Source organism: Pristiophorus japonicus, chromosome 19 (genome assembly GCF_044704955.1).
Source record: "Pristiophorus japonicus isolate sPriJap1 chromosome 19, sPriJap1.hap1, whole genome shotgun sequence".
Taxonomy (NCBI): Eukaryota; Metazoa; Chordata; class Chondrichthyes; family Pristiophoridae; genus Pristiophorus; species Pristiophorus japonicus.
The window spans coordinates 36569391-36581893 of record NC_091995.1 but is presented as its reverse complement, the minus strand read 5'-3'; the positions used below and the strand labels follow the sequence as shown (position 1 = coordinate 36581893).

General features: G+C 40.7%; 1 protein-coding gene across 1 annotated transcript in view; it reads left to right on the top strand.

The window, feature by feature from the left end:
• The window catches only part of LOC139230173 (complement C4-like), a 192202-nt gene extending 180232 nt beyond the window's left edge, over positions 1–11970 (top strand). Inside the window, exons 34-39 of the mRNA XM_070862015.1 lie at positions 1755–1857; positions 2310–2399; positions 9402–9494; positions 10263–10346; positions 10885–11017; positions 11653–11970. Coding sequence (XP_070718116.1) covers positions 1755–1857; positions 2310–2399; positions 9402–9494; positions 10263–10346; positions 10885–11017; positions 11653–11794 — 645 coding nt within the window. The 3' untranslated portion in view covers positions 11795–11970. The remainder of the gene's footprint in view (positions 1–1754; positions 1858–2309; positions 2400–9401; positions 9495–10262; positions 10347–10884; positions 11018–11652) is intronic.
• The last annotated feature ends 533 nt before the right edge of the window (positions 11971–12503 follow it).

Genomic DNA, 12503 nt, shown 5'->3' with positions numbered 1-12503 from the left:
TGGACAGTCAATGGAAAAAAAATCTTCCCTCTTTTCTCCTCGGTAGTCTGAGAATGGAGAGAAACATTGTAGCTACCTGACATGAATTGGAAAACCCTTCTATAACCAGAGTTCAAATGAGTGAGATCAGCACCGTAGTGAAGCTTTATTAATTATCAGTTTATGTAGGGCTAGAAATTCGGGAAATATCTCTATGACCGGTTATTAGGCGGTAATTGATGATTTAGGTTTTTCATTACCACCAGAATACCGCTATGACTGAAGGCCACAAAATTCACAAACAGGTAACAGTGGTAGCGTTTCTGGTAAAAATGGGCCTTACACGGAGTAATAATCTCCGGTCAGAATAGAACAATATGTTGACGGAATTACTCCTTATTTTTGCAACAAAACTAATATGTTTATGTTTAGTAGGTTACAGATAGGGTAGGAATGGAGAAACTATTTCCCCTGGCGAGAGATTCAAGAACAAGGTGACATATTGGGTTAGAATTTCCTCAAATCCCACCAATGCCCGATTGCCGCCCCAAAAAAGGCTAAGGCTGGGAAAATCGATAAGTTAACGGAAAAATAATTTAAATCAACCCAGCGAAAAACATGGGCCTTGCACCCCCAATCTGTGCAAAAAAGTGCAACTGGGCAGTGCCAAAAGAAAATCGGCAAAAAATTAAAAAATCTATACAAATTTACCCCGAGGCTGCATGTTGGGCCGAACACCAAAAAAATAATAAAAATAATTTTTCAAAAAACCTAACTAAAAAATCCAAAAAAACATTCCCAAGACACCTTTAAATTAAATAACCCCAACAGATTTTGAAAATATTTTGTAAAAAAACCAATCATTTATCTTTTTCTTGCAGATCTATTTAGCTTCCGCCCAGCTCCACTAATTCTCAAGGGTGTTTTTTTGATATACTTACCAATGGGTCCACACTCAGCCAAAAATCGCACCATGGTGATCTGTGGACACTGCATGCCGGCGGTCTGCTCCCCAGTGTAACTTCAAACCCGCCGGTGTTACTCAGCTGGGGAATTTTTCGCCGACCGGGTTCTCACCCAAAACAATGAATACTGCCGAGAAACCAGGTGGTGAACCACTGGAAATTCTAGCTCCTGTTCTTTAATTTAGTGCTGGGCCTTTCAGGAATAAAATCATTAAGCACCTTTTCACATAAAGGGTAGTGAGAATCTAGAACACAATCCCCCAAAAGGCGGTAGATGGTGAGGGACAATTGGAGCTTTCAAGACTGATGGATACATTTTTGTTGGTAAGGGTATCACAAGATGTGTAGCAAAGGTGGGTAAGTGGGGTTAAGACACAGATCAGCCAATATCTGATAGCATGGCGGAGAAGGCCCTAGGGGCTAAAAGACCTCCTTCTGTTCCCATGTGTAATGTATACACGTGTGAGCATGCTCACATGTTTGTAGAGCTGTTGAGTTGGGAGCGGCTTAGTCAGTCATGTGATGGTGACAAGACTCAATTTAGCCCCAACCAGTTGGGTTCAGGGGATCCGCGATGAGGCAGGTGGTTGTGAGCCTGGTGGATGAACTGTAATGTGTAGTGTGATGGTTAAACCATTGCTAATAAACCAATTAATACTGAATTCAATGTCTTGCTATGATTTCTTCAGCAAAGATTCCATGAAGCAAATATATTGCACCATGTTGCTACAATGATAATATACAATCATGATGTGTGCATTTTACATGTCACTGTTTCTTAAGGTACCTTGATGATTGTATCCCCTGTAGGTTACTGAACAGAGAGAATGTTTTGTATTTGGTGCAAAGCAAATTATTCCTATTGGATTAATACAACCCGCAAGCGCAACACTTTACGACTATTACAACCCAAGTGAGTAAAGACTCTGCCTCAATGTAGTTACTACTCTGATTCGAATACCCAATGAGCCGAGAGTTTCCGCAGGTTGATGATTCAGGAAGTAAATGAACCCCTTTTACTCGCTATGTACCGTAAATGTACTGGAGCTGAAACTGTGACACACACAGATCATACAGTACGAGGTGGGACGGAATCATTCCCTTTAACCCGCTGGAAGCTGTACATGTATAGCAGCTGAAGTGAGACACTCACAATGTTGTGAGTACAACAACAATACTCTAGTCAATAATTTCACCCCAATGTAATTAGTTTGATTATTTGTCTGCCTATTGATCGAGCAACAGCTCTATGTGGATATGTTCTGTTGGCAGACATTAACATTCAGTATGTCTAATCACTGTATCTAACATACGTAGCAGTACTGTATGTGAAGCTATTCTGAGGGTTTGATGCTTGGGTTGCAGGTACCAAATGCACCGTACTTTATAACGCACCAGAACAAAGCACCATCGTATCAAAGCTCTGCCAAAATGTTGTTTGCGAATGTGCTGAAGGTAAGTTTCGATCAATGTACATTAGAAAATAAAATGATAAATATCACCTGTCTTTAGGCTTTGTGCACAATCTGACCTATCCTGTCAGTCTTTTGTACCTTCAGCATTATTCGGTGTTGTTTTTGCGAATGAGACCACAGATGCTCATTGGAGCGGAGAGTTTTAAGGGAAGATGTAATTGGTTCTCAATCATTCTGCCTTTGATATATTTTTGCTACATCACTAACAAACACACTCTACAAGTTGCCACTTGCACAGAAAACTGTCATCATGTGATTTTGTCACATGACCTTTGTTATTTACAGCAGCAGTTGCAGTATATCAGTAGTTCATTAGGTGGAACAGTCAGCCACAGGGTGAGCTCTTTATTACACTTCTGGCTCCTTAATGAATATGTAATTATAACAATATAATCATTATGCATAACTTGCATGGTAATACACAACAAAAGATATGGATTTATTTTTCTATATTTACAAATCAAACTTAATCACTGGTCTTCTGTTTTGAAGAGAATATCTTCGCTCTCAAACAGAACTTCCCAAACTTAGTGTCGAACTTAGACTCATTTTAGGGTCAGCCTGGGGAGAGTTTTTCTCCAAGGGCAATCCTTAATCTACATGTGAACTCCCTGCAACTTAAGACTCTATGTCTGACTGACTCCGACTCAGACTTAAATTCTGACCTTCTCTTGTAGTGGTTTCTCGTATATCAGATGTAGAATTTGCGACTGGGCCTCTACTTGTAACAAGACTATCTGACTCATCAGATTTAATTGAATCATTCCAATTTAAACTCATTCCACATCTGTAGATAAAATATGATCAATGTGAACAAAACTCACCTTTCCATATTAAAACATCTTGACCAAATATGTGCAGGAGCCACATATCTTTACTATTCTTCCTGGTAACCACTTTAATCTTTTATGGTGATGATTCTCCACTTTAACCTTCTGATTCAATTTCACAGTTCTCTCTCTTACTCTTCCTCTATCATGATTCTCTTTCTGTCCTAATTGTTTCTCTTCTACTGAATATGCCTAATTTGACTTTAACACCAAGGACGTGCTTCAATGGCTGTCTTTTGAGAAACAACTCTGCTGGTATTCTGCCAGTAATTTTATGAGGAGTATTACGATAAGTAATCAGAAAATTTACTAGTTTGTGTTCCAATGATAACTGCCGTTTCCTTGGATATGGATCCAACATTTGCTTGATGAACGCATGTTTTACAAGTTGTACTATGCACTCTGTTGGAACATTTGTAGCAGGGAGGTATCGTGGAAATTTGGTTTCTACTCATGAACTATGCACATTCTTCTGAACTAAATTGCAGCCCATTATCAGACACAATTTCTTCTGCGATGCCATATGACGAAAACAATCTTCGCAAATTGTCTTGTGTTTTATTGTTGTTATTTTTCACATTGGAAACACATGTACCCACTTCAAATGACTATCAATCACAATGAACAATTGTTGCCCTTCCTGCCTCGTAAAATCTACATGTAACCTTTGCCATACCCTGCGGTGCCATTTACATGGAGTTAACGGTACTGATGGTGATTTCTTCCTCACCGATTGACATGTTGTACACTGATTAACAATGTACTCTATAACTTTATCTAAACCTGTCCACCATAAGTAATTGCGCGCAAAACTCTTGGTCCAGCACATTCCCAAGTAGTGGTCATGAAGATCTGCCAACAATTTGGACCTGAATTTATTTGGGATAACGACTCTTGCTGCCCATGATACATCCTTTATCTTCAGACAGTTTATTTGTATGAATAAATTATGGATGAATATCTTTCTATGATACCTGGTTTGGCCAGCCATTTCCTATGTAATCATACAGCTTTGACATAACTGGGTCATGTTTGGTTGCTCTACCAATCTATTCAGCTATGACTGGCAACTCATCAATGTAACAGAAATAGAACACTTGATCCCTATTGGGTCTATCTTGTGATTGGGATGGCAACCATGGTCAAAGCCTCAGCATTATCATCTGACCAAGGTAGAACAACAATGGGTGTAGTAAAATTTCTTTGATCTACCTTAGAGATAATGTTCTCAGTTTGCAGTCTTTTGAGTTCCTGCTGAACTTTCTCCATGAGTGCGTATGGTACAGGACATGGCTTGCAGTAAACTGGTCTAGCGTCCTGCTGGACTCTGACACTCACCCTGAAGTCTTGGATTGAACAGCTTGTTTCAAGGAACATCTTCAGATCCTGCTTCATGACATCATCTGTCGATGCAAATCTTGTTTCCACACCAAATATATTTTTCTAATTCAGCTTCAGTGATCACAAGCATTTTCTACGTATCAAGGCAAACAAGCCTCCTGCTGCTACTATGAGAGGCAAGCTCTGAAACTGATCCTTGCATTTCACCAGGATGGTGATACATCCTACAACAGTGATTTGATCTCATGAGTAGCCTTGCAGCTCGAAGTATGATTTCTCCAGTCGAAAATCGCTGAACTTGTTGAGATATAACGATTCTGGTACTACGCTCATGGGGCACCAGTGTCGAATCCCATGGGTATCCTGGTTCCTGCAACATCTACTTGGATGATGATACATCGCAAATCTTTGTAAGATACACTCGGCCTCTTGATGACTGGAATCTCTCGAACCTCCTCGTCCTGTTGCTTCTTTTCAATGCTATGTAATGTATCATTAACAAACTACAAGATTGCTCCTGCACAGAAAACTGTCATCATGTGACTTTGTCACACGACACTTTATTGGCAGTACTTGCAGTACATCAGTTGTCCACTTGGTGGAACTATAGTCCACTAGGGGGCGCTCTATATTACACTGCCAATGGGAACAGTTTCTCTCCATCTGCTCTGTCCAGACCACTCGGGATTTTGAACACATTTATCAAATCTTCTCTTCATTTTCACTGTTCTGAGAACAACACCAGCTTCTCCAGTTTATCCACACAACTGAAGTCCCTCATTCCTGCAATCATCCCCTAAATCTTTTCTGCAGCCCGCCGCCCCTACCACCCACCCTCCTCCCAAGGCCGTCACATCGTTCCTAAATTGTGGTGCCCAGAATTGGACACAATACTCCAGTTGAAAACAGGCTCATCATAATTTGTTTTAAACAGGCTCATCATAATGTCCACACTTTTCTACTCTATGCCTCTATTTATGAAGCCCAGGATCCCGTATGCCTTTCAGCTGCATTCACTATCTGCCCTGGCACATTCAACAAATTATCCACGCATACCCCCAGGTCTCTCTGTTCCAACACTCGCTTTACGATTGTACCATGTAGTTTATATGTCTTCTCCTCATTCTTTCCACCAAAATATATCACTTCACACTTATCTGTGTTAAATTTCATATGCCGTGTTTCCACTCATTTCACCAGCCTGTCAATGGCTTCCTGAATTCTATCACTCTCCTTCTCACTTTTTACTTTACTTGCAATATTTGTATCATCAGCAATTTTTGAAATTACACCCTGTACACCCACGTCCAAGTATTTAATATATACCATGAAAAGCAGTGGTCTGAGAACCGATCCCTGGGGAAAAGCACCGTACACCTTCCTCCAGTCGGAAAAACAACTATCCACCACAACACTCTGTTTCCTATCACTTAGCCAATTTTGTATTCAGGCTGCAACTATCCCATTTAATCCATAGGCTTCAATTTTGCTGGCAAATCTGTTATGTGGCACTTTGTCAAAAGCTTTTTGAAAATCCATGTAATCTACTTCAACCATATAACCCACATCAACACTCTCTTTTACCACATCAAAACACTCGATCAAGTTGGTTAAACATGCATTTGCCTTTAACAACTCTGTGCTGATTTTCCTTAATGAATCCACCCCTATCCAAGTGACTCTTAATTTTGTCACTGATTACTGTTTCTGAAAGCTTCCCCATTATCAAGTTTAAACTGACTGGCCTGCAGCAGCTGGGATTATCTTTACTTCCTTTATAGAAGATTTACAATTCACCAGCCCTCTGGCACCACCCAAGTGTCTATGGGGGATTGGAATATTATGGCCAGTACCTCCACTATTTCCGCCCTCAATTCCCTTAGCAAACCACTCCTGGTGATTTATCTACTTTACGAGCAAACGTCCTTTCTTATAACTCGTCTTTATCAATTTTTATCTTATCTCGGGTCTCCACTTCCTGCTCCTTCACTGTGTTTATGGCAGCAACATCTTCCTTGCTGTAGACAGCTACAAAGTACTCATTTAGTTCCTGAGCCATTCCCTTTGCCACCGTGAATAATTCTCCTTTTTGGTCCCTAATCGGCCCTGCACCTCCACTTACAAACCTTTTACTATTTATATGCCTGTAGACGACTTTTGTCAAATTAAAAACCAATGCGTATAAGGTGGCCAAGGTTAGTGAGCAACGAGAAGATTGGGAAAATTTTAAATGACAGCAAAGAATGACTAAGAAATCAATAAAGAAAGGAAAGATAGATTACGAAGGTAAACTTGCGCAAAACATAAAAACGGACAGTAAAAGCTTTTACCGATATATAAAACGGAAAAGAGTGACTAAAGTAAATGTTGGTCCCTTCGAAGATGAGAAGGGGGATTTAATAATGGGAAATGTGGAAATGGCTGAGACCTTAAAAAATTATTTTGCTTCGGTCTTCACAGTGAAAGACACAAAAACCATGCCAAAAATTGCTGGTCACGGGAATGTGGGAAGGGAGGACCTTGAGACAATCGATATCACTAGTGTGGTAGTGCTGGACAGGCTAATTGATCTCAAGTTGAAAAGTCCCCTGGTCCTGATGAAATGCATCCCAGGGTATTAAAAGAGATGGCGGAAGTTATAGCAGATGCATCCGTTATAATCTACCAAAATTCTCTGGACTCTGGGGAGGTGCCAGCGGATTGGAAAGCAGCTAATGTAACACCTCTGTTTAAAAAAGGGGGCAGACAAAAGGCAGGTAACTATAGGCCGGTTAGTTTAACATCTGTAGTGGGGAAAATGCTTGAAGCTATCATTAAGGAAGAAATAGCGGGACATCTAGATAGGAATAGTGCAATCAAGCAGATGCAACATGGATTCATGAAGGGGAAATCATGTTTAACTAATTTACTGGAATTCTTTGAGGATATAACGAGCATGGTGGATAGAGGTGTACCGATGGATGTGGTGTATTTAGATTTCCAAAAGGCATTCGATAAGGTGCCACACAAAAGCTTACTGCAGAAGATAAAGGTACGTGGAGTCAGAGGGAATGTATTAGCATGGATCGAGAATTGGCTGTCTAACAGAAAGTAGAGAGTCGGGATAAATGTTGGATAAATGTTTCGGGTTGGAAATCGGTGGTTAGTGTTCTGCCACAGGGATCGGTGCTGGGACCACAACTGTTTACAATATACATAGATGACCTGGAAGAGGGGACAGAGTGTAGTGTAACAAAATTTGCAGATGACACAAAGATTAGTGGGAAAGCGGGTGGTGTAGAGGACACAGAGAGGCTGCAAAGAGATTTAGATAGGTTAAACGAATGGGCTAAGGTTTGGCAGATGGAATACAATGTCGGAAAATGTGAGGTCATCCACCTTGGAAAAAAAACAGTAAAAGGGAATATTATTTGAATGGGGAGAAATTGCAACATGCTGTGGTGCAGATGGACCTGGGGGTCCTTGTGCATGAATGCCAAAATGTTAGTTTGCAGGTGAAGCAGGTAATCAGGAAGGCGAATGGAATGTTGGCCTTCATTGCAAGAGGGATGGAGTACAAAAGCAGGGAGGTCCTGCTGCAACTCTACAGGGTATTGGTGAGGCCACACCTGGAGTACTGCGTGCAGTTTTGGTCACCTTACTTGAGGAAGGATATACTAGCTTTGGAGGGTGTAGAGAGACGATTCACTAGGCTGATTCTGGAGATGAGGGGGTTGCCTTATGATGATAGATTGAGTAGACTTGGTCTTTACTTGGAGTTTAGAAGGATGAAGGGTGATCTTATAGAAACATTTAAAATAATGAAAGGGATAGACAGATAGAGGCAGAGAGGTTGTTTCCACTGGTAGGGGAGACTAGAACTAGGGGCACAGCCTCAAAATAGTGGAGGGCCAATTTAAATCCGAGTTGAGAAGGAATTTCTTCTCCCAGAGGGTTGTGAATCTGTGGAATTCTCTGCCCAGGGAAGCAGTTAAGGCTAGCTCATTGAATGTATTCAAGTCACAGATAGATAGATTTTTAACCAATAAGAGAATCAAGAGTTTTGGGGAGCGGGCGGGTAAGTGGAGCTGAGTCCACGGCCAGATCAGCCATGATCTTGTTGAGTGGTGGAGCAGGCTCAAGGGGCTAGCTGGCCTACTCCTGTTCCTAATTCTTATGTTCTTATGTATCACCTTTTATGTTGGCTGCCATTCTATTTTAGATTTAAGATAATTGGCAAGGGAACCAGAGGCGAGATGAGGAGGTTTGTTTTTCAGACAGAGAATAGTTATGATCTGGAATGCACTGGCTCAAAGGGTGATGAAAGCAGATTCAATAGTAACTTTCAAAAGGAAGTTGGATATATACTTGAAAAGGAAGAAAACTGCAGTTTTATGGGAAGGAGCAGGAGACTGGGATTAATTGGATAGCTCTTTCAAATAACAGGCACAAGCACGATGGCCTTAAACTTTTTTGCTGTGTCATTCTATGACTATACATGCATCAGCGTTAGATGTAAGTAATCATGTTCTTTTTAAATGCTCCAATAAGTATCTTGTGGATTTTTTTATAAGTTGTATGAGTCTCCATACACTGTTACTCAAAGGTAGAATCCTGACATCTGTTGAAATAGGAGCACAATTCACCCTGCCAATTCTGCCCAGTTACTGTCAGACTGATGGTCTGATCTATTTCACAATATTGACCGATTTATTTCTATTCAAATGTTTTTCACCACACTAGGTCCATTTGAAACACTGGAATGACCTTCGTCTATTGGTCTATCCCATTGACGATATGTTTTACTCATGCATCTCTGTGCTCTCTCTCAGGTCGCTGCCCTCGCATTAGGCGAACGTTTTCCCCAGATGTCGAGGGAGAGGCACGGATGGATTTCGCCTGCTACACTCCGATTGTTGACTATGGTAACTGCTCCAGTTTATTCAGGTTTGGAATGTTAAAACTGGGCACGGATTATCCAACAGCATGCGTTCATTCTCAGCATTCTACTATTAAGTGCTGCATTTGTCATTAGCTTTGTAAAGAGACAAATTACTAATCGATGCGGGGGCTGGAGTGGGGGGGGGATTCATATGTGGGAAAATGTCAATCAATCTGAGTGAGTGAGTAAGTGAATGAAGGCATATTCGTTCTGAAACCGATTGTATCCAATACATTTAGGACAAAATATTACAATTATTTCATCATCATCACAGCCAGTCCCTCGAACGAGGATGACTTGCTTCCACGAGTTCATGGATGTTTCAATGAAGGACCCGATATTCCAGTCCTGAACTCCAATTGAGTGAGTGGAAGATGCCTGTGCGTGGATTTTTTTTAACGTGTGGTGACCTTTGCACATCAGCCACCACACAGGCTTGACAGAGATAGGCCTTTATCCAGAGGCAAGGATTAAACCAAGACAACTGGAGAATTGCTCTGCTACACGGATCTAGTGCGCAAACATATCGCAGTGTGGGCTGGTTCCCCTATCTCACATTTAAAATTATTTCACAGTGTAAATGAAACACAACTTGAGAAATGAATGGTTCACATTTTCTTGGTTGGTATCAAATGATTGTTAAACTAATAACAAAGATAAACATATCAACAATGAATATAATCCCCCATGAAGAAAATGAAATGTTTAATACTAGATTTCTAATGATTGATTTGCTCCAATTTCTTTCCAGCCTATATAGTCACGGTGTTCAATATAAGCACAACTGGACACTTCGCCGTCTACACAGTCTCCATCACAAAACCTATCAAACGTTGTAAGTAAGCTAAACACAAAAATTCTTCATTGTAGAGTTCTCGATTTGGGCCCCAGGGGTGACTGACCTTCCCATATCAGCCTTACGACAAACCCGAACTGTACATCTTCCGTCTCATTATGCAGTCGACTAATCAGTCTGAACGATCATGACAATCGCCCTATAATCGTTTACATTTGAATTGGAGTCTGATAGTTTGCACTTTTCTTTCGCCATTCTGATATCTGTCACCCGTCCCCTTAAAAAGTGGAAAATCGTGGGCTGGAGAAGTGGAATATTCATCATCAAATAAAGTCTTCTGAACATTTGTGTTTTATAAAGTGATCTCTCTTTTTTAATTATTTATTATTTTGGGCCTCCCCATAAGAATAGGATGTTAATCATGAAGTCACATTGGAGATAGATTGTTCGGGTCTGCCTGCTCAGATAGATCAATAAACTGCTCTTTGCTGAGACAAGAAATAGTAATCTTTCGCTCGGTGTTTCCAGAAAATGAAATTAACAAACATGTCACATACTCTGCTCATCTTTAAAATAGCAATCGATGAGAACATTATGGCGAATGATATGCGGCATTATCTCAAACGGAAATCCTGCCAGTTTGAACTGCAGTCTGAGAAAACATACCTGTTAATGGGGAAGGATGGCAAGACCAAGGATGCAAATAGAAAGTAAGTCAGATTGTGATGAGCATTCTCAATGGTGACATGCTGGGAGACATGAAGACACTTTTACATGACAGCAGCTACCCTCCCATTTCCTTTGGGCTCTCAGCAGCTGAGAATCATCACAAAATACTGACGTCAGCTGTGCCTCAGTGGGTAGCAAATTGTAGGTTCAAGTCTCCCACTCCAGAGATATGAGCTCAGAATCCAGGCTGGCATTATCAGTGCAGTACCGAGGGAGTGAGCACAGTCGGAAGTGCAGTCTTTTGGATAAGACATTAAACGATCCCTTTTGAACAAGAGCATGGCAGTTCTCTCTGGTATCCTGGTCAAATTATGTCCCTCAACCACCATTGATAAAACAGATTATCTGGTCATTATCTTATTGCTCTTTGTGAGAGCTTACTGTGCTCAAAATAGTTCCTGAATTTCCTATATTGTAACAATATCTGCAGTTTAAAAGTAATTCTTGGGTTGTAAAGTGCTGTTAGATGGCCTGGAGTTGTTGAAGGTGCTCTATTGATGAAAATGTCTTTATTTTTCTTTGAATAAATCCTGACGTACATTGAGTGCCAGAAGGGTATACTGATCTAATTTATACTCATTTCTCTGTCTTTCTCTGTATCCCGCCACATCCACAGAATGCAATATATTCTTGACTCGCAATCTTGGATTGAAGAGATTCCATCTGCATCAAAATGCACAGGCTCGAGATACAGAAGCGGCTGCGAGAAATTGAACCAGTTTATTCTCGATCTTGAAATGGAAGGATGCCAAATATAATGGCAGTGGACATTTTGTTACTCGTCTTTTATGCTGCTTCAGCACTGCAAGATATATATTTACCATAATAAGCTGTTCAACTGAGAAATAACATTCCATTGCAGCTCATATATAGAGGGAGTGCTTGGTTGCTATGGTGATTATTTGCAGCACAGAATTACCTCAATACATCCCCTGCAATAAAGTTTGGACTTCAATGTGCCTTGTGTGTTGTTTCATTACCTCTCGTATGTTTTTTGCTCATGCAGCAAGGGGACATCTCTGAGGGGATTGACCTCAAGATGGTGTCAACTTGCAGCGAAGACGTCTTATTTTTGCCTTGAATAATGAATAACTTTCTAAAAGGACAAAGGACCATCTGGATTGTGTGCCATGTTGAGCTAAGATCATCGGCCTTAGTAATGACGAAAAAGTTCCCTGGACCTGATGGCCTGCATCCTAGGGTCATATCATTGTGAAAATGCTGGAATCCATTATTAAGGAAGTAGTCGCACGACTACAGTCAATAAGAGTCAGCATGCATTGTTTGAAAGGGAAATCATGTTTGACACATTTTCTGGAGTTCGGTGAGAATGTAACGAGAAGGGTGGATAAAGTGGATCCAGTAGATGTCATGTGTTTGGATTTCCAGAAAACATTAGAAAAGGTACAACATAAAAGGGAACTGCACAAGATAAAAGCTCATGGGTTTAAGGGTAATATATCAGCA